The sequence below is a fragment of the Nyctereutes procyonoides genome, unplaced genomic scaffold (genome assembly GCF_905146905.1).
Source record: "Nyctereutes procyonoides isolate TBG_1078 unplaced genomic scaffold, NYPRO_anot_genome, whole genome shotgun sequence".
Lineage (NCBI taxonomy): Eukaryota > Metazoa > Chordata > Mammalia > Carnivora > Canidae > Nyctereutes > Nyctereutes procyonoides.
In genome coordinates this window covers 41,160,212-41,183,238 of record NW_026575051.1, presented here as the reverse complement: position 1 = coordinate 41,183,238, position 23,027 = coordinate 41,160,212, and the positions used below count along the sequence as shown (strand labels likewise).

The window sequence follows — 23,027 nt, the reverse complement described above, 5'->3', positions numbered from 1 at the left end:
GGGAAAAAAAATGTCTTATATAGTTGAGTACAAAATTAGGACAAGCTTGATAAGTGTTCAGATCTATATACTTACTGATCTGCTCTGATCAGTTTTTAAGAGGGGTGTCAAGATCTCCCACTAGGACTGCGGATATATTTACATCTCCTTTCAGTTTTGTATTTTGTTTTGCTTTATGTATTTTGAAACTATGCTATTGATGACACAATAAATTTAAGACTGTAATATCCTCATGGTAGGTTGATTCCTTCAGCACTATGAAATGTTCTGTTTCTAGTAACATTTCTTGCCTTAAAAGTTTTATTTGAAATTACTATGGCTACACCAAAGGTCGTTTTTTCCCCCCATTCCTCTCAAATTTTCTGTGTCCTTATATTTAAAGCATTTCTCTCATAAGTCGCACATTGGTGTTATTTTTTAATGAAGTCTGACAATCATAGGTTTTTGCCAGACTTAATGCATTTGTTTTTAATTATTATACTTAAGTTTATATCTATTATCTGTTTTCTATTGACACACCTGTTTTGTTTTGAGTTTTTTGTTTTTTGTTTTTTTGTTTGTTTGTTTTTTAAACACATTTTCTCATCTTTTGGCTTAACCAAATATTTCTATTCATCTATAGGTCCCTTTTGAACTTGCTGCCTTTACACTTTCACTATTATTTCAGTTGTTAGTACAGAGGTTACAACATGCATCCCTGACTCACTATAACCTAATAAAAATATTACACTTAATAATCCCACAACACAATATTTTAACTCCATGTAAGCCCATTCTGACTATCTTCTGGATCACTTTCCTTCTGCCTAAAGAACTGCCTTATAGTACTTCAGTGAAAATGTGCTGGTGATAAATTCTCTCAATTTCTATTTACCTAAAGTATTTTTTTTTTCATCTTAACTTTAAGAGTAGGTTTTTAGGGATGCCTGGGTGGCTCAGCAGTTGAGTGCCTCCCTTTGGCTCAGGGCATGATCCCGGATTCCCAGGTTCATGTCCCATTTCAGGCTCCTTGCATGCAGCCTGCTTCTCCCTCTGCCTGTGCCTCTGCCTCTCTGCCTGTTTCTCATAAATAAATAAAATCTTAAAAACAACAAGAAAAAAGAAAAGAGTAGGTTTTCACTGGGTATAGAATGCTAGGTTGGCATCCTTGGCAATTTAAGATCTCATTCCATTGTGTAAGTGGCTATGGTTTTCTTTGAATACATCCCTAGAGGTTCACAAGTTCTCAAGTATGGCAATGTCCTGAAAGTTTCATGAGAAATATTTTTATAATGTTTTTAACTAATTCATTCTCTCTTCTTCTGTAATTCAAATCATCTATTTGACCAGATCCCCCGTGTATTTTATGTCCTCTTCTGTTTTAGTCTATTTTATTTTCTCCCTCTCTGCACTTCACTTTGGACATTTTCTATATACTTGCCTTCTAATTCATGAATACTATTATCATCTACTATCATCATCTATTATCATCTATCATACTATGTCCACTAAGTTTATAAACACATCCACTGAGCTCTTTTTTTTTTAATTTTTTTTATTTTTTATTTATTTATGATAGTCACAGAGAGAGAGAGAGAGAGAGAGAGAGAGAGGCAGAGACACAGGCAGAGGGAGAAGCAGGCTCCATGCACCGGGAGCCCGACGTGGGATTCGATCCCGGGTCTCCAGGATCGCGCCCTGGGCCAAAGGCAGGCGCCAAACCGCTGCGCCACCCAGGGATCCCTATCCACTGAGTTCTTATTGACAAATATTTCTTTGGTTCTACAGTGGTGTCTCTCTCTCTCTCTCTCTCTCTCTCATACACACACACACACACACACCTCTCCAGAATAATTCTCCACTTTCTTACCTCTTTTGTTCCTTTTCTTCCTCTACGGTCCTAAACATAATAAAGTTTTTGCTAACTCCAATGACTGGATCACCTGTGTTTCTGCTTTCTATTGTTTGTGTTCTCTCTTGGTTTTGAATCAAATGGTCCTGTCTCTTCATATACTTAGTAATTTTTTATTGAATGCTGATTCATAGAAATTCCAGATGATAGGAAGACTGACTCCTTGTTCTGCTGGGCAGACAGAGCAGAAGGTAAGTTATATTAATCCAGTAAGGAATTGAGACGGGGAGAGGCTGTGCTGTGGATTTGGAAAGTTTTAATCTACTTCTGGTAGATCCTAAAACCTGACTCTACACCTGTCCACTGAGAATATGACTGGTCTTTGACACTTCAGTCTCAAGTGATGACTTGGCTTTTCAGGTATTTGCTGATTAGCTCTCACCACAGACAGCTTTAGAATTTGTCATTTGTCTTGAATGGGAGACCAACTCTGTTTAAGCACTCCCCATCAAGCATCCTATTTTGTTCCTACAAGCCCATGAAACATGGATTCAATACCCCTGGATTCTCAGTATCTAGTAGAGTCTTACTTTACTTAGCAGGTGCCCCCAAGTAAAAAGAGGCAATTTACCCCTCACTTCAGGGCTTTCAACCCTCCTGATGTTTTTAAGCCACTCCACCCCATTCACACTCCCAGTACCCAGAGTAGGTCTTTATCTCTTAGGCACTTTGAAACTCAGGAATTTTTATTCTGTTTATTGGAGGCTTTCAGCTTACCTCTCTAATATCAGGTCCAGAACTGAGTAGATGAACTATGGTTCTCAGATGGGCTCAGGTCTCTAATTTTGTAGCTTCCCTGAGCAGCATTCAAACACTGCTGCTCTCTGTCTCCAAGCAATTTTTCAGGATTATAACTTCCAAGCAATGCTTCAAGGCTCAATCAAACAAAAAGCATGACTATGTTTTTAAAAACATAGTTAAATTCAGGGATGCCTGGGTGGCTCAGTGGTTGAGCGTCTGCCTTCGGGTCAGGGCATGATCCTGGATTCCTGGGATGGAGTCCCACATTGGGCTCCCTGCATGGAGTCTGCTTCTCTCTCTGCCTATGTCTCTGCCTTTCTCTCTCTGTGTCTCTCAATAAATAAATAAAATCTTAAAAAAAAAAAAAAAAACACCAAAACCCACATAGTTAAATTCAGACTACATTAACCAATTCCTCAAGTGTCCCAGAGTCATTTTACTATGCATGGTGTGCTAATGTGTATGTATGAGCAATAAGTTGGTCTATTTGTTCTTGTTGTTGTTGTTTTTTTTACCTTTAATATAGGCTTTTCTTGATTAGGTATTCCAAAAGATGCATTTGAGTGTTGAACTTAACATGTCATGAATGAAGCTGAGGGATCTAATTATATTATAAAACAAAAGAACCAATAAAACACAGCACTAACTGAAAGAGATAATAAACAAATTTTGATTACTACAGAATTCATCAAGAAAAACTTAACCGTGGTTAAACAACAATAACAAAAGCTTCACTTTTAATGAGGTTTAGCTATAGGGCCCTCTTCTTTAAAATCATCTCCAAATCCTAGAAAGATGCCAAGTATCAAAACTTTTCTTTGATACATGAAAGGATAACAGACGATTACCATGATCAGCAATGAAGAGACTCATATAACCCAAAGTAATCAAGAAATGACAAGCTAGCTTTCACTGTCATTACTAGAGGGTCATCAACTAGAAAAATAACATGATGAAAGCACCCCAACACAAGACTAAAAGGATGATGCTAGCAAGTTAGAGGTTTGATGCGTCACTTTTTCATTCAGGAGTGGTCTCTAGTGGTCTCCTCTTTCATGTTTTCTAGTAGTCAAGAGACCTAAGAAAATAAGATCTACATTCCAGGATTACACAAAATGCAACCGGTAGATTTAATAAAGGGAGGAGGGAGCATTCCACATATGCAAGTTATTTATTTAAAGATAAATAATTTCCCCCCTTTTTTCCTCTCTTCACTTTACTTTCACAATTAAGTATGGAGTGTTGTTATATTCGTGTTTTGAATGTATAAATTCTGCTACAAATTCTGTTTGAATGTATAAAGTACATAAAAATGTAAATAAAATTTAAAACTACTTGCCCTATCCATTTATCAGTACCCCCACTGTACCATAACAAAACATATCACCAAAGAAAAGCACCATTTACTTTATGAATACAAACTCCAATAATAAATGGGGGATATATTTGCAAAAAGGAACCCCACTTTGGGGCAAAGGCTATCAGCTCTGGTATAGCCGTAATTTGGAATATTTGGCTACTTGAGAAAACTCAGTGTCTGATTTGATTTGAAAAACCCTGCAAGAAGCATTACTTTCATGGAGTTATGAATATCTCAACCTAAAATACTACTTTTAATGATAGAAACTACAAATATAAAGACTTAGAATATTGTTGAAGCCATCTGCAACCATGTCAAGTTTATAGATGTCAAGTGAGTCTGCAGAACATTTACTATAACAAATCTTATTATGTTCCATTAAATCATAAAACAATCTTTACCTAAACACACCCTATGCTATACTTTTACAGCAATAGTGACTGAAGGTTTTTTTCACACAACAAACCGAAGAAACAGCCTATAAAAGCTATGGGAATACTAAAGTTCTTTAAAAAATATAAAATACCCTAGGTCTTAGGACTTATTTGCTGTAACAATAAATCAAGGAAAAGTAACATATGCAATTATTACCTAAACTTCAGTAGATAAGAGCATGACAAAGTAAGAACTTAATCTTCTTTATATAGCACACAATGGAAATAGATGCACTTTGGTTTATCTATACTTTAACATAAAAGATCCGTTATAATCAACCATATTCCTGAGGGAGGACTGTTCCTTGGATAGAAAACTGAAAGCAGACAGAATCCTATAACATAATATTCAAACTTATTCAGGGTATGAAGATTATATAAAGAGGTTTTTGGGGTTTTGTTTTGTACTTTAAATAATCCATCTCCATCTCTTCCGGAGAGGAGACAAATGAAAATTCGGCCAAACCACTTAAGTGACTATATTAAACTTTGCTTATCCAACCATAACTTATAAGTAGTTCAAAACACAGGTGACTTCAACAACTTGGTATCTCTCATTTGCACCACTCCATGACTTCCACAGCTCAACCCAAGCTGGCTGCATGAAGGACACAGTTCTGTAATATTTTAAACAGAAAACTATGGGAGGGAATTATATGATATATATTTTTATTTGCAAACCGCCAACAAATCTGGCCCAAGGGTTAAAGGAAATGATACTCTATCAACACTATATTCATACCTTGCAAATTGTATCCACGTCCCAGGGTAGTATAGTCCTCAGATCAATGACTTCACAAGACACTCCAAGCTTTTCTTGAGCCATGGAAGCCACCTCTCGGATCACGTGAACCTGAAATAAAAATAGCAGAGAATAACTACAGAGATTCAGACCCAAAAAGTTAACTGAATTCTGACATCATTAATAGAAAAGCATTTAAAGCCAGAAGAACTTATTTGCACGGAGAATTAAATTTGTTTTAGATACGTTGAACCCCATATTACACCAAAGTAATCAAACACAGATGCCTAGAAAACAGTTGGAAAGATGTTCTTAAATTTCAGAAAAGGAAAGGAGTCATTGACAGAGACACTGATTCTAAAGATATCAGCACACAGAAGGGAAAGTCAACCTACTTTCTAGAGAAAGCATGTGGAGGGAGAAGTAAAGGGCAGAACTCGTGGAACCCTGTAGAAGACCAACATTTAAGGGGAAGATGGAGAAGGAGGAATTTGCTTTAAAAAGAAGGGATGCCTGGGTGGCTCAGCAGTTGAGTGTCTGCCTTTGGCTCAGGGCGTGATCCCGGAGTGCCAGGATCGAGTTCCACACTGGAATCCTTGTATGGAGCCTGCTTCTCCCTCTGCCTGTGTCTCTGCCTCTCTCTCTCTCATGAATAAATAAATAAAATCTTTTTAAAAATAAAAATTAAAAAGAAGAAGAAAAAAAAAAGAAGCAAAAGGAGGAGGAGGAGGAAGAGGGGCACCCAGATGGCTCAGTTAAAGGACCAACTTTCGATTTGAGCTCCCTTAGGTCATGATCTCAGAGTCATGAGATAGAGCCCTGCGTCAAACTCCACAGGCTCTTAAGCTTGCTTAAGATTCTCTCAACTGTCTCTGTCTCTTCCCCCTCAGCCCTTCCCAACTTCTCTCTCTCTCTCTCTCAAAACAAAACGATGATAATGAGAACAGTGAAGGAAGAAGAAAGAAAGAAAGAGAAAGAAAGAAAGAAAGAAAGAAAGAAAGAAAGAAAGAAAGAAAGAAAGAAAGAAAAGAAAAGAAAAGAAAAGAAAAGAAAAGAAAAGAAAAGAAAAGAAAAGAAAAGAAAAGAAAAGAAAAGAAAAGAAAAGAAAAGAAAAAGAAAAAGAAAAAGAAAAAGAAAAAGAAAAAGAAAAAGAAAAAGAAAAAGAAAAGAAAAGAAAAGAAAAGAAAAGAAAAGAAAAGAAAAGAAAAGAAAAAGAAAAAGAAAAAGAAAAAGAAAAAGAAAAAGAAAAAGAAAAAGAAAAAGAAAAAGAAAAAGAAAAAGAAAAAGAAAAAGAAGAAAAAGAAAAAGAAAAAGAAAAAGAAAAAGAAAAAGAAAAAGAAAAAGAAAAAGAAAAAGAAAAAGAAGAAAAAGAAAAGAAAAAGAAAAAGAAAAAGAAAAAGAAAAAGAAAAAGAAAAAGAAAAAGAAAAAGAAAAGAAAAAATAGGAGACAATATATTCCAGAAACTAAAGAAGAAAGGGTTTCATAGAGACAGTAGCCAGTGTCATACACAGTAGCAATATGTGATAAGGGTTGGACTTAATTAGAAAATTAGGAATGTCTCTGGAATAGTTTTAGTAAATTAGTGGGAACAGAACTCATAAGGTACAAAAACATAGGGAAGTTAAGGAATTAAATACAGATAGTAGAAAACAACTCTTCAAGCTCAGTGATTAAAAAAAAGGAAATATACTGGTATTTAAGGGAAAATCAGGGTAGAGAAAAGGTATTTTTTTTAGAGAATGTATATACACCTTTTTAACATTGAAAGGAAAAACTGAAGATGCAGAAGAGGGAAAGAACCAGCCAGTAAGTTACAGCCTGGAAAAGGTAAAATGGAATATAATCTGAAAGATTCGTAGAGGTAGCTATGAAAACCAGACAACTCTTCTTAGGAGGACAAAAGAGAAAGAGGCCTGTCAGCAGACATGGTAAGTATGAGAAAAAAAGCAAAGCACTGACCTCCCTATTACCAAGAGAGGCAAGATGTGTACTGAAGGACAGGGATCTAGATAAAAGATTTTCCCACCGGAATTAAGAAACCATGAGGACTAACTACCTCTCCAAGCCAAAACTGAAGTGGAGAAGAGAGTCAGAGGTTGTAGTATTACAAATTATTTATTTTCCTTATTTAATGCTATACTAAGTTTTCTAAATTAAGTATTTCCTTTACACAAAGAAAAACAGACCTTCAAAAAAAAAAGAAAGAAAGAAAGAGATAAAGAAGAGATAGATGTCTATAGTCAAAGGGAAAAAAAAAAAAAGCCCCAAGTTTAAAAGTCTGGAGGTAGAACAACATGAGAACAAGCATTAGGAAAACTGAAGCAGATCAGTATTGAGGTTCACTAGAGCAGAGGACGGTATAGAATCCTGCGTCGGGACCCGTCGATGGCCCACATGCAATCACAAGAGATAGCAACAGATGTGCTGAAAAAGACAGGAAGTACAGAAGCAAGTGAGGATGTATAATGTGTGCTTCGAAAGAAAGTTTTTAATGAGTACATTTTTATAAATTCAACAGATTTTAATGGCTTCACCACATGCATACATATTTTAATAAGACTGAATAGATTGATATGACCTCACCTTCAACCAGAAATCAGTACCAGATATAGATGCAGCACTAACAAGACTTAAATATGAGATATAAGAAAAACAACACTTTTGCTTTTTACAGTATTAGGATTAAAAATGAGAGCTTCCAAGCACAGAAGAATTATCAGTTCTTATAAATGTTACTGACCTGAGTACCCCAGGCAACTAGAGTCACATCGCTCCCTTCCTGAATGACTTCGGCCTGGGACAGGGGAATGTTGTAAGGTTCTACAGGAACCTGTTCAACTGAATATATAACAGGGAAAAAAAGTAATTTATTTTCTTGCATGGGCATTCGTGCATAAGTGAATATAAGAATTTCACTGTGGCAAAGCTTTATTTTATTCTTCTCCCAAATTACCTAAGTTATTTAAAACAGAAATAGCATTTATTATTATACATATGAAAAGGTACAATGTAAATGTTTAAAATACACCAGCTATCCTGGAACAGAAAAAGAGTTTGGGTAAATACTAAGAAAATCTTAAAGTAAGGACTTTGGTCAACAATGTGTCAATATTGATTGGAACATTAACTGTTAACGAATATGCCATACTAATATATAACGTTAATAATACAAAAAACTGGGTGAAGGATATATGGGAACTGCTTTACTATCCTCATATTTTTTCTGTAAATCTAAACCTGTTCTAAAAAAATAAAGTTAAAAAAATTTTAGTATGCTTCTGCTAAAACTTGATCAGACTGAATTAACTTCTCAGACAAGTTTTCTCTCAAGAAGCAAACTTATGGGGGGTTGAAAAACAAAACACAGATAGTAGGCCCACATTTTTAAGTAGACTTTATTTTTGCACCTTGCCTCTATGAACACTTCATCAACTATGGCACCTGACAACACCTTAGTGTTGTTTCAAAACTGAATCCTGTAGACCCCAAAAAGATCCATTAAAGCAACTCTACCAGGCCAAAAGGATGAAGAAGCCACTGGAATCTCAGAGATGACTATTTCAAGATTATTTCTGCCCAATTAAGTGCAAGCAGTATAGAGCTAAATTCAAGAGGAAATCATAAGGTGAATTTTTAAATGGAAGTAAGTTGATGGACTTGCCCCCATTATGCTAGGAAGCCTTCTTGAATTCCCACATGGGAGCAGTAAAACAGTAGAAGTGTTGAGGGCAAAACGTTCCCTTTTGTTCACCTGCCCTATCATCTTTTATCATTGTTATATGGATTTTTTTTTAATTAAAAGAGTAAAGAAGAGCAAACTAAAAGGTTCCCTCTGTGCCCCAGTTAGTTCTTCCAACTCTCCTGCCTGGGGTTATTAATACCAACAATTTCCTGAGTATCTGCAGGGGACAGCTTTCACTCTTTCTGTCATCCAAGCTTCTTAATCTTCTTCCTAAATTAGGGAAATGTCCCAACTGCTGAGGCAGGGGCCCTCTGTCCACAACAGAAGTAGGGCCCCCATCTGCACTTTTTCAGCTTCCGTTGCAGGTAGGGCACAAAATATGGGCTCTGCGGATCAAATGCACCCATGCCACACTCTGAAGTGGAAGCTGATGACAAGAGCAGCAGGCATCCAGAATGCATCCTAGAGTACTGGTAACAGTGGAGACAGATCCAGCTTTCAGGCTTAGCGGTCTCAATGATTCAGACTATGGTGCCATGCCCACAGACAACTGCTGAGGCATCTTTGTAAAACCAATTATGCAGTAGAATTTGGGGTACTGCTTCTAGACATATGGCCTCTGAGCCTGGTTCTTAGGCACTCCAAAGATTTCTGAGCTATTCACTATCTTTCAATACATCTTTTCTGCTTATATTGGCCAGAGTTGGATTTCTGCTTGAAAATTAAGAACCCGGGATCCCTCGGTGGCGCAGCGGTTTGGCGCCTGCCTTTGGCCCAGGGCGCGATCCTGGAGACCCGGGATCGAATCCCATGTCGGGCTTCCGGTGCATGGAGCCTGCTTCTCCCTCTGCCTGTGTCTCTGCCTCTCTCTCTCTGTGTGACTATCATAACTAAATAAAAAAATTAAAAAAAAAAGAAAATTAAGAACCCTGTCTTTACAGATGTTTACAATATTCAAGTATGCACATTCATAAACATATGTGAATCTTTGTTTCTACATATAAAATCTCTTTGTACAACCTGTTCAGAAGTCTTCTATAATCTCCCCTTTTTTTCGCTTGGCAATATATCTTGGCCATGTTTTCATGTCAAAAGTATAGTTTTTAAAATCATTTACAAGTAAATCTATCAAATTTAATGGTACTGTTATCAGTGATGTGGAAATTTTTATTTCTTGTATTTTTTTTATATTTCCAATCCAGTAACATTTCTATGACCAATGCCAGAGAAAGATATTTTTTAGACCATCAGTATGTTTAAATAATACCCTGAAATCTACAAATCTACTCCAAACAGATGACAATTAAGCTACCTAACAAACCTGAGACACAAGTTGTGTTAGAAAACTCATAAGTGTTAAAAGCATGTTTTAAAGTCTTTGTGTAACACGCAAATTATGTTGAGCCAGATACTTCCATCTAATCCAGGAGTAGGCAAGTCAATTTTTGTAAACAGTATCTTACTGGAATACAGCCACCTCCATTCATTGACATATCATCTATGGCTGGTTTTGCCCTACAACAGCAGAGCTGAGTAGTTTACAAAAGACAGCATGGCCTATCGGCTAGAATTCTTATTACCTCTTCCGTTAGAGAAAGAGTTTGCCAACCTCAATTGTAAACAGTGCTTTCAGAGGTTAATTCCAGTCCATTCACTGACAGCTTAAATCCAGTATTTGATGGACAGATGAACCAACAGATATTCAAGTGAACAAAAGAACACACAGACAGGGAAACAAACATTCAACTGGAGTAGCAGTATACTCTACTGAGCAGTTCTCAAGTCGCTAAACCAAAACGATGGTCAAGAATGATACTGATGATATCCAGCAAACATGCAAAAGGTAGCACATAAGCTCTTTGCCATCAAGTTTTTTCTCTGGCAGCAAGATCTGCACGCCAACGGACAAGGCTTAAAATGTGTACTGACACACTCTGTCTTGTCAGTGAGTCAGTGGCTGTCATTCAAGAATCCTGTCCTCCTGCCTTTTAAATCAGTTGCCAGCTGATTAGCAAATCCCTGGAAAACACAATTTTAATGGCTAGCATACTAAAAGAAATGGGTTAGCATCTTGGCCCACTTCCTTTGAAAAACTGCCAGTGAGTGACTAACTGCTTCATTGTATTAAATAAATTACCCAGAATAATAAGACCTCATTACTTTAACACTTAATTAAGGAACAACATGGCACACAAAGTCTTGTTCTCCATCGACAAAATCGTGCAACGAATTAGATTCAAGAAGAGTCTCATGTTAAAAAACAAACAGAAATCTACTAGATTCTCATAAATTTAATCCTGAGAGCCGAAGAATGAGAGTATTTGTTTATTTGAACTCGGCAAACACGTCACATTGAGGGCAAGTCATAATTCACAAGTACTTTAGTTACACTAATTTAAAAGATACTCCAAGAGAAAGTTATTATTTCAAATGAGCATTCTTGCATTTCTACCCCATGACTATGTGCTTTTTGAAATACAATAGGTAAGAGGAGTGATAATAAAAATTTTAGGAACTGAAAGGCCCCTATACAGTCATATTACAGATTTCTGTTTTCATAGCAGTGGGACCAACTGAGACCACTCCATTTACCAAATGCTGATTACATTCTAATCTTTGCACTAATGAGCATTCCAGACAAACTTCCAGACAAACCCTTCAGCATCAGATACATACTGACAAAAATGTGTCACCCAGAAAAATAAGAAATCTTTCTGAGACCAAAATTTAAAAGATGCAACTTGTGGCTCGAATAGCAAACCCATTTTAAAAAAATTTTTTTCAAGTTCCACATATATGTGTTCTTTGGATTTACAAATGCACTTATATTCATATTACAGATACAGACTCATGGCACAAATGTGGAATTTTATTTCCCATCCTCCTCTTTTTTTCCTTCTAATTTTCTTGTCATTTTTTTGGTCATCTTGAACACATTTTTAAAATAAGGCAGTGTATAAACGTATATACTATATACAATACACCTTTATTCATTTAATAGTTATTACATACCCAATATATGCAGGCATGATACAAGATACTAGAATATGAAACTGCAAGAGGCAGTTGCTGTCTTTGACAAGCACAAACTCAACTGGGAGTTATGAAGATGGAAAGACATGATCAGCAAACAAAAACATGACATTGTGGTGGGGATAAACTGCCTGGGAAAACAAGGGGAAGCAATAACCTGGTTGTAAGGATCGAGAAATGGAGGGCATTGGTTGTGCCCCACCATGAAGGGCACAACTAAGAGGGGTCTTAGAGATAACAAAGAAATAAAGAGGGTACTCCATATAGAAAGAATAGATGTATACAAAGAAATGAAGGTGTGAAGTCATGTGTGCGCCATCGACAAACATGAATCAACACACATTTATGTGCTGTTTCAGATGAGGATGAAAGCTTTAAATTCTATACCCAAGTCCCTAGAAAAACCTTTTCAATTCCTTCTGGCTTCATATATTAATAACACATGTAGAACGTGTCTACAAGATAATAATAACTCACTCTTAATGATGCAAGCTTCCCTGTGAGGCACAATATTACCATTACAGAGATAATAGGGTCATTTCTCTGCCCTGGCACTAATTTACAGTAATGCTAGTTTCCTCACAAATGCGAAAGTCAGTAGGGCTTTATTCATGTTGCATTATACATGATGCAGTGATAAAACATAAATGTTCTTCTTAAAAAGAAATAGAATATATTTCGAAAATGTTACTTCATGTTGCCTGATTACTAACAACATTGGCAATCTTCATACTTGAGAAAGTCTATCTCATTTGTCAGAATTTACAGTCTAATGAGGGAGAGCGGGCAAATCCACTCAGCCAAGAACCCAATTCCCAGCCCTGTCTCTGCATCTAATTAATTTGGTGATCTCTGACAAAGCACTGTGTTACTTGTATGCCCCAGTATCCCATGTGTAAGCTATGGAAGGCAGCATCTGTCTGTCTGCCACATCACAGGGACAGAATGGGGACATATTAAGTGAATCACTGTGGCTATCCTTTCAGTTCTTAGGAAGAAGACAGCTTTAATTTGAAATAATTCAATGATAAAGTCATTAAAACTACAGAGAAAGTTTTCATTCTAGGAACATTTATTCTTACTCCTATTATTATTTTCTGTATAAAACTGATATTTAACTATCAACCAAGATCTCTATATTACAATTGTTATTTTTCCAAATAACCTTTCAGATGAGGCTACTAATTATGGTCATACTTTGATAATTTTCACTTCTACATTAACAATTCATTTTATTTTTTTTAAGATTGTATTTATTTATTCATGAGAGACACCGAAAGAGAGGCAGAGACCAGTCCTGTGGGGTGCCTGATGCGGGACTCGATCTCCGGACCCTGGGATCACGACCTGAGCCAAAGGCAGATGTTCAACCACTGAGCCACCCAGGTCCCCCTTCATTTTAATATTGATGTTGGAAATGAGAAAATCTATGAATAGAAGAGCAAATGTAATCTCTTCTGGTAATTATTTTCAAATTATTCCCCAAATACAGTTGTATTCAATATCTCCCTCACTTCTTCACCTCAAATTACTGAAAATCTAAAGCAAGACCAAATCAATACACTGTTAACAGTATTATTTGTCTAAATAAGTTGTGATTACAATGGTTGTTATATTACTATCTAATTAAAAGACAAAATTAACTTTCAATAAAGAATAATTAAGTGCTAAACTTTTCATACTAATTAACCCATGGTGATACTAATTAACCCATGGTGATCACTGGGATCATGTGTGGACAGCATAAACTAGCATCATAAGCCTCAATACCACTCGGGAGTAAACCAGAGAAGTCTCTTAGAAGAGCAAACAGAGAAAACCACAAAAAAATGTTGTGGTTCTGAAAAATGAAAATAATGTGATGCACAAAAGCAAAAAGTTACCTTTCTAAGCAGGAGGGCACTATACATGAATAATAGAAAAGTCAAAACAAACAAGCTAAGAACACCACCATGTGTCATCATACGTGATGCTCTGAGAAGGGCACAGAATCACTTCAGTGGTATCCTTACCAAATAGCTACATAAACCTGAATTTTAATCTTAAAGAAACATCAGAAAGATTGATTGAGGGACATTCTATAAAAGAGCAGACCAAATGTGAAGATCACAACAGACAAAAAAGACAAAGGAATGGTCTGTCCCAAAATAAAGGAGACTAAGAAGACATCAGTAAGTGAAGACTCCGGATTGGATCCTGATCCAGAAAGAGGACATTAGCAGGCCTACTGATGAAATTTGGATTAGATGTTGGAGGAGTTTTAACAGTTTTGGGTCACTGTTAATTTCCTGGTTTTGATCATTATTGCTACAGTTACTTATGAGATTAACATCCAGGGAAGCTCAGTAGGGGGTATGTAAAAATTTTTTGTACTCTTTTTGCAACATTTCTGTTTAAATTTATTTCAAAATGAAAAGTTTAACAAAATATTAACATTAAATTTTTTAAGAGGGGGCTGACCCATCTTCTTTAGGTCTCCCACCGATTCTGGGAAAATATGGTAGAACCTGATGAACAAGTATGCAAAATTATCAACGTCACCAAAAACCAACTATGGGAAATTGAGCTAAATACCAGTCATGACAGAGGCACTGTAGACTCATACTGTCTTGTGAAACAAGCTCTGCTTTCAGAAATATCAGTACAAACAGAAATGAGGTTACTAATAAAGCTATCCAATTGCAAAAGGAGTGCAGCTTCATCTGGTACTGTCCATGTGACCTCATCTACCTGGATGAACTTAACCAAAGTTCTGACCACACAGAGACAAAAAGATGGGAAGACATCAATTCATTATCTGTGCATGTCAGTTTTTTGTTGGAGACTCTTGACTGCTAAATAAAAACCAATAACCCGTCAAGCTGTCTAATCATAAATACATCATGTCAGAATCAGCAAGTCTCTAGCATGTAACCAGGAGACTTGTCACATGGAGATACAAAAACACTTGAAATCTTAAAATCATTAGTGTTATTATTTTAAAAGGTCATGTTTTCTTATTGCCGAAATACTATTGAAAAGTAAGACCTATTATTTTTTAAACATTTTTTTATTCTTATTTATTTATTTATTTATGATAGTCACACAGAGAGAGAGGGAGGCAGAGACACAGGCAGAGGGAGAAGCAGGCTCCGTGCACCGGATCCCGACGTGGGATTCGATCCCGGGTCTCCAGGATCGCGCCCTGGGCCAAAGGCAGGCGCCAAACCACTGCACTACCCAGGGATCCCAAGACCTATTATTTTTAACTGGATAGTGATATTGAGAACATAGTGACAAGCAAGATTACATAAGAAGCCCTGGACTTACTTCAACTCTAAGGCACTCTAATTCTTTTTCTTGATAATTAATCTGAAAAAATGCCACATTTCTAATTTTTTGTGTGTGTAATGAGACAAATTAGGTTTCTTTTCAGACTAGTTTGCAAACATATCACAAAAGTAAGGATATGATAAAGGAACAATCCTATTCCTTACACAACTTCAAAATTAACCTCATTATGTTCTCCTATCATTTCATGTAACAAAAAAGCTTTGAGACTGATGATATCACATAATATGCATCCGTACACTTAACATATACACTAAAATTTAACCACTTTGTAATAAATCTTGTTCAATTTTTGCAATGACACAGTATTTTCTCCATGGACTCTTTTAGTATGCAGCATTTAATAATTTAACAAAAGTTCTCCCATCTGCAATTTTACTAGTTGTCCCTCTTTCATGTTTAATACATTATCATTTCTTTTGTAAATATTTTTCAATGCATTTTCTATAGCAAGGAGCTACACATGGGTAAACTCCATTCCTATGAATGACTCTAACATGGTAAATGGCAAAATGGAAAAGAAAATAATTAAATGCTGAATTTAATGGCACTATTTTAAAGCCATTCTCCAACAGCACATGGAGAGTTGAAAAGAAAAAAAAATCACCTAACAAAGAATTATATCGAGACAGAAAAGGAAAACATTAATTCACTGTCAAATGTAAGATATGTCATTATTTTATGAACTGCTAGGAGAAAACCACCAATTAAACTGATACTGTTTATAATTATTTTCTTATCAAAAAAAGTTTAGATTTAATCAAGCATAGGTTTTATTACATATCACCCTTCTACGAACATAACAAAACACAAGCAAAATAAATTGGTTAAGCTATTCCTAAAACTCTTCAACCTTTAGAAGCTAATTTTTCTCATTCATCTTCTAACTTATAATCATCAGTGTCCATGTTTCTTCACAGAATAGCACTTTCTGTGTCAGCAAGCACAACGGCGAAAAAGCACTTTCTTAAATGGATCCAAAGCTAGCTTCAGTATTTAGAACAGTCTATTTCTGACTCCTGCTTCCAAAGACTGTTAAATTAGGATTCTCCACTTTGCCTGACCTACCCATCATGACCATTTGAAACCCTCATTGTTAAAAGGACACTTCTCTAGTGTCTCTGGAACTTTATTCTAAGCTGTGGATCTGATATTCTGTAGGTATTGGTGCTGATTGGGGATTTTGATATTTATACCTGACTAGGTAACAGCAATTACTGGCCACTGGAAAGATGACTGCCATTGGTTTTAAGCCATATTCCAATTTTGGAGACGTTAAAATGTGGAGGTGACAGAGATCTCAGAATCAATAAAATATAGTACCTTAAATTGGGCAGATGACTTTAAAACATTGAAGTTTTGTTATAGATATTTTCTGCATTATGTTTTTGGTATCTTAAGTCCCTTAGTTATCATAAATACCATATGACCCACAAGGAGCTACAGTTCCCACTAGACAGGGAGAATTAGCTGCTGTCCACCAGCTTCTTAAATGCAGAGAATAAACAGAATGTCAAAAGGGCAATGGAGCACATTGACAAAAGATAATTATTTTTAGGATAAGAAAGACACATAGAAACTATGTGATGTTTGTCATCCTGCGAAATTCATCACTGAATTATGGAATACTGAATGGCAGCTGATGACTTCATGAATCAGCAGCCAATCAGGAAAACAGAAGCCTCTCTAGAATTTAATTCAGGAAATTGGTTACAAAGATGTTACGGGGGGGCCGGGGGGGGTGCTGAGTAGCATGGTAAAATAATGTAACCCAGAGGTCAGGAAGATATAAAACCCCTGGGCTAGCCTCAGTAGTCTACAGGAGCCACTAATAATACTGAAACTGCCAGGGGCTGCTGCAGAGCCACACAATCCCCACTAAAGACCCCATATTACCAAGGCTGCAGAACAATGGCAGGCAGAGCACAGTCTTGTCAATCACCAGCACCAGTCCCACAATGGCTCCTTTCCCCCTTCATCCCACTTCCTCAACTATCCCAAGTGGTCTCTACTGACAATCTAACTGGAACTGAGAGAGGCAGGGGATCAAGAAAATACACTTTACTAGTTTTCAACCCCAGCATTGCAGAGGAAAATTCAGAAGGGCAAGTGTGAGGATAAGAGGCAATGGACAAATATACAACAGGTTTACATTACAAAAAAACATTTATTTTTTTTTTAATTTTTATTTATTTACGATAGTCACACAGAGACAGAGCTAGAGAGAGAGGCAGAGACATAGGCAGAGGGAGAAGCAGGCTCCATGCACCAGGAGCCCGACGTGGGATTCGATCCCGGGTCTCCAGGATCGCGCCCTGGGCCAAAGGCAGGCGCCAAACCGCTGCGCCACCCAGGGATCCCACAAAAAAACATTTAAAAGAAGAAAACGTAATCTTTGATGAGAAATAAAGGGAACCTAAATATATTAATAATCAAAAAAAGCTAACATTTGAGCCCATTCTGTACCTGACACCTGATACATTTAAATGTATCACCTCATTTCATCCTCACAACTCAATACAAATGATACTGGATTTATTCTGGTTCTACAGATAAATAAACTGAGGCTGAGAGATACTAAGTAACTCAGTGAAGTCATAATACAGTAAGTGGTAACTCTGAGGCCCAGGCTCATAACCAACATGATAAATTGTATAGAAATCTGCCCAAAGTGGATTTTAGTAGCAGTATCAAGTATGAACACAGATCAAGCTTGATCCTCACCATAAGCCTTAAAAACCAAAAGCAGCCAATTGTATATTTTTTAAAAAGGGAACACTGTGTGTACATTTTTAAATATTAAAAATATAATCTTTAAAATAAATAATTGCTATTTTCCTGCAGATGAACCAAGTATTAAATCTAGATTTCTCATTGACCTCCAGCAATTCACTCTCATTTTCTCAAACTAATTTTTTAGATACCAAACGGGCTTTATAATCCATAATACAAATATTCTTTAAAATCTCCACATACATATCACCCAGTATCAGCGTCTGTGTTGCACAGTGTGTCATTTCTCCATTAGAAATCTGTATTTTTCTTCTGTATAAATCCCTTCATATCAAATTATGGATTAAAACTATGGATTTTATGGATTAAAATTATGAAGGACTCCAGGCATATTCATATAGCCAGAAACTATGATTTGTAGTCTAGCGGTTTAAGTCAAATAACATTTAATAATCATTTCATAACCCCAAGCTATATTTAGTGCTAGAGTTTTTTTAAAAAGGATAAATTAGGTAGAATCCATAAATTCAAGTACAACACTGAGGAATGCTAAGAGTACTGGTAAAATAATTTCCAGTTACCAATAAGTTTTCCCAGAAGCAATTTTTACAAACCCAAACCCTTTATTTCTACTTGTGAAAGGTAAAAATATGTGAAAATATACTAAATGTAACCCTAATGGTCTTAAAAATTTAGTCTTTACAACCTACTTAACCTGTTAAGTAGAGGCAATTTATAAATCTTTAGCTTTTGCTCAACACACATTTATATACATTGAAGATAAAAACTTCTAAAGGAGTGTGTGCCTTTTATTCCAAATTTGAAATTCTTTAGATCAACTATGAAAATGTTAGCTAAAAACACCCCATCTGCTAATCAACAGTTTGGTTTGGGTAGTGTTAATATCACTGTCTGATTGTCATCAACAACCAGGTCTACAAGGTGAGGTTTAATTGGAAATTTTCTATTTTAACTTTCTTCATAAAGGACACTGTCATATGTAAGTCGATCTTTGACTTTTAAATATCTGCTTTTGTAGACATTTTGAGAAACATTAGGAACGGCCTATTATCAAAAGTAGAAGGTTCTTGGCTTGATTTCACAGAATACATGCACATCCAAATATGCTAGGATATGTTAACAATCCTAAATAATCTGTAAGAGTCCCTGAAGGATTAAAAATGTCCTACAGTGGCCTTCATAGGACCATAGACCCAACAACTGTTTTTCACCTTCTTGCAAAGTCTGAATTGCCCAACCAACAGATATTAAGCCACAGGTTCAATTACCCCCTCTTCACAAAACCATTTTGGACCAACTATTCCTGAAACTGGTTGAATGTTGACAGACCTCTCTTACTAAAGCTCTATGAAATATTTACCCTTCTTTCGCTCCTGAATTTGAACACTGAGTTGTGCTCAAGGCTCAACAGCCTAAATAAAGATTTATGCTTACGGGTGTTAAAATAAATCCACTGGAGATTTTTTAAATAATACAAAACATCCTTTCATGCACTACTAATATTTATAAAGCATTAATTATCAGTCAGGCATTATCATAAATAGTCTACATGTATTAATATATTTAATAAAATGATACTAGGAAATAAAAGTTTTATACTACTAAATTTGAAAATCCAAAGAAAAAGTATAATAAACAAAGATATAAATGACCAACATTTACTCAAGAATAAGTAGGAGCCTAACAATCATAGGAGATACTAAAAAGAAAGTCAAAGATGTGTACCAAAAGTCACAAGACCAGACAGCTTTACAAGCAAATTATACTGAACCTTACAGAACAGATAATTTCTAGTTATTCAGTGCATCTGGAACAAAGAAAAAGAAAGCATGCCAGTTCATTCTACAAGACTAGAACAACTCTGATTCTTAAACTAGACAAGGCTTCTAATTCTGGAATCAGACTTGCATAACTTCTGATTTTGAAGGAAAGAAAACAATACACCAATTTGACATATAAACACATGCCTGTGTTCATACATGTAAAGAGAAAAAGGTCCAATTTTATCTAAGAACATAAAGGTTTTTTAAATCTTCAATTGAATCCAGCAATGTTAAAAGCAATAATGCATCATGATAAAGTAGAATTTATCACAAGAATACAAGGATTGAAACATCAGAAAATAGGTTCATGAACTACACGTCATCAAGAGCTCAAAGAAAACCCAGGAGCACCTGTGTGGCTCTGCCATCCAGCGTCCGCCTTCAGCTCAGGTCATGATCCCAAGGTCTCGGGATCAAGCCCCTCCCTCCTCCATGGGAAGCGTGCTTCTCCCTCTCCTCTGCCTGTGTTCTCTCTCAATAAATTAATTAATTAATCAATTAATTAATTAATTAATTAATTAATTTTAAAAAGGGCAGCCTGGTGGGGCTCAGCAGTTTAGCACCGCCTTCGGCCCAGGGCCCGATCCTGGAGACCTGGGACCAAGTCCCATGTCGGGCTCCCTGCATGGAGCCTGCTTCTCCCTCTGCATCTCTCTGTATCTCATGAATATATAAATAAAATCTTTAAACTAACTTAAAAAAAAAAAAAAAAAAAAAAGAGGGCACCCCCGGGTGGCTCAGCGGTTTAGCGCCACCTTCAGCCCAGGGTCTGATCCTAGAGACCTGGGATAGAGTCCCAGGTCAGGCTCCCTACATGGAGCCTGCTTCTCCCTGACTCTGTGTGTGTGTGTGTGTGTGTGTGTGTGTGTCTCATGAATAAATAAATAAAATCTTAAAAAAAAAAGAAAAGAAAAACCATATAATCGTATCATCAGATATCTAGAAAGAACCTGATAAAATTCAACACCTTGGGAGAAACAAGAGGAATGAGCCTTCAATTTAAAAATAAAGAGATATTCCCTTAACTTGATAAAGAGTACTGACCAGGGCCCCTGTTAAGAAAGCAGGAGATACCCTTATAATAATAACAACAATAACAATAAATGTCTCATCAATTATTAGGAAATGAAAGCTTTATCATTAGCTGTAAAAGATTTTCCACCTCGAAAGCCTAAGATATTTAACTAAAATGTTATTAGAGAATTGAGTATGGTCTCCAAATGTAGTATTAACATACAAAAATCAATAGCTTTTCTATATACCATGAATAAAAAGTATTAGAAATACGTAATGAAAAAAAATACCAATCATAATGGCAAAAAAGACCATAAACATCTTGTAATAACACTAACAACAAATGTGTCAAACCTAATGGAAATATCTATATAATTTACTAGTGAACATAAAAGTTTGAACAGTCTTTTTTTTAAAAAAAATATTTTATTTATTTATTCATGAGACACACAGAGAGAGGCAGAGACAAAAGCAGACTCCCTGTGGGGAGCCTGATGCAGGACTTGATCCTAGGATCATGCCCTGGGCCAAAGGCAGATGCTTAACCACTGAGCCACCCAGGTGCCCCCCTGCTTGCTTTAGGTTTACAATAAATGCTACTCCACAAGGTTTAGAAGTCCACAGAACTAGGTCGTAAAGAACAAATATGGAATACCTAATTTCTCTTGTAATCAAATAAGCAAACACTGAAATAAACAGAGTAATAATATTCGTTTAAAAGTACACATAAGGGATCCCTGGGTGGCTCAGTGGTTTAGCGCCTGCCTTCAGCCCAGGGCATGATCCTGGAGTCGCAAGATCGAGTCCCACATCAGGCTCCCTGCATGGAGCCTGCTTCTTCCTCTGCCTATATCTCGGTCTCTGTCTCTCTCACTCTCTCATATGAACAAATAAATAAAATCTTAAGTACAGATAAAAGTCTGGCAGTATATTCAACAAAAAGTCAACAGTAGTTAGGTAATGGATTCATGTCCTCCTTTTATCTTCTCTTTTGTATTTTTTCAGGAGTTTTCAGTAAGCAGATAGGCAAGACTGAAACATAGGTAGTGTGCCAAAGGTCAGCCAGCTCAGTAGGGAATAGAGCCAGCACTTCAAACTCAGGTAATCTGGTTCCAGAATCCACATTCTTAATGCAGAGTTTATTGGATTGCCCCAAAGCAGAAAAAGGCCTACGGGAAAAAGAAAAACCTGATTGGCCACCTAATGTGTCCAAACATAATGAAAACAGGTTATATTGAGGAAATTAGGGATTTTACTGACAACGGAAACATGAGAAAAGGAAAACATGATTTGGTCCAGAGAAGACAGAGTTGTATACCAATAAGGAAATAAGATGCTCCCCTCCCCCACTTTTTTTTGCTCAGTTGTAAATCATGTCAATATGATGATCACAGTAATGTGAACACTAATGATCTGACAAAAAAAAAATCACACTTGCAAGTCTATGAAGACATTGAGGAGAAGTTTGACTATGATGAGGAAGGAATGGCACATGTAGCGGAAAATAAGGGGCCATAAAATAGCTAGATCCTAGCAGGAAGTTAAAAATCCTAATCCCTAAAATGTTAAAAAGCAGTATAAGCTATTCAACTTTCTCAACATCATTTATTGAAGAGACTGTCGTTTTTCCAGGGGATATTCTTTCCTGCCTTGTTGAAGATTAGTTGACCATAGAGTTGAGGGTCCATTTCTGGGTTCTCTATTCTCTTCCCTTGACCTATGTGTATTTTTGTGCCAGTACCATCCTTTCTTGAGGATCACAGCTTTGTATTACAGCTTGAAGTCAGGCATCATGATGCCCCCAGCTTTGGTTTTCTTTTTCAACAGTCCTCCGGCTATTCAGGGTCTCTTCTGGTTCCATACGTATCTTAGGATTATTTGTTCCAACTCTGAAGAAAGTCCACGGTATTTTGATAAAGATTGCATTGGATATGAAAATTGCTCTGGGTAACACAGACATTTTCATATTTATTCTTCCTCCAATCCATGAGCATGGAATGTTTTCCCATCTCTTTGTGTCTTCCTCAATTTCTTTCATAATGTTCTGCAGTTATCAGAGTACAGATCCTTTACCTCTCTGGTTAGGTTTATTCCTAGGTATGTTACAGTTTTTGGTGCAATTGTAAATGGAATCAATTCCTTCATTTCTCATTCTTCAGTCTCATTATTAGTATATAGATATGTACTCGCTGCATCAAGATCCACTTCATGATGCCAGCCAA

The 23,027-nt window shown here is 36.3% G+C and overlaps 1 protein-coding gene across 2 annotated transcripts in view; it reads right to left on the bottom strand.

Annotated features, from left to right (window-relative positions):
- Positions 1-23,027, bottom strand: part of BCKDHB (branched chain keto acid dehydrogenase E1 subunit beta) — a 214,369-nt gene that overhangs the window by 132,886 nt on the left and 58,456 nt on the right. For both annotated transcript variants that reach the window (XM_055330823.1, XM_055330824.1), the window contains exons 7-8: positions 7,910-8,007; positions 5,169-5,279 (exon numbers count right to left, since the gene is read on the bottom strand). In XM_055330823.1, coding sequence (XP_055186798.1) covers positions 5,169-5,279; positions 7,910-8,007 — 209 coding nt within the window. The remainder of the gene's footprint in view (positions 1-5,168; positions 5,280-7,909; positions 8,008-23,027) is intronic.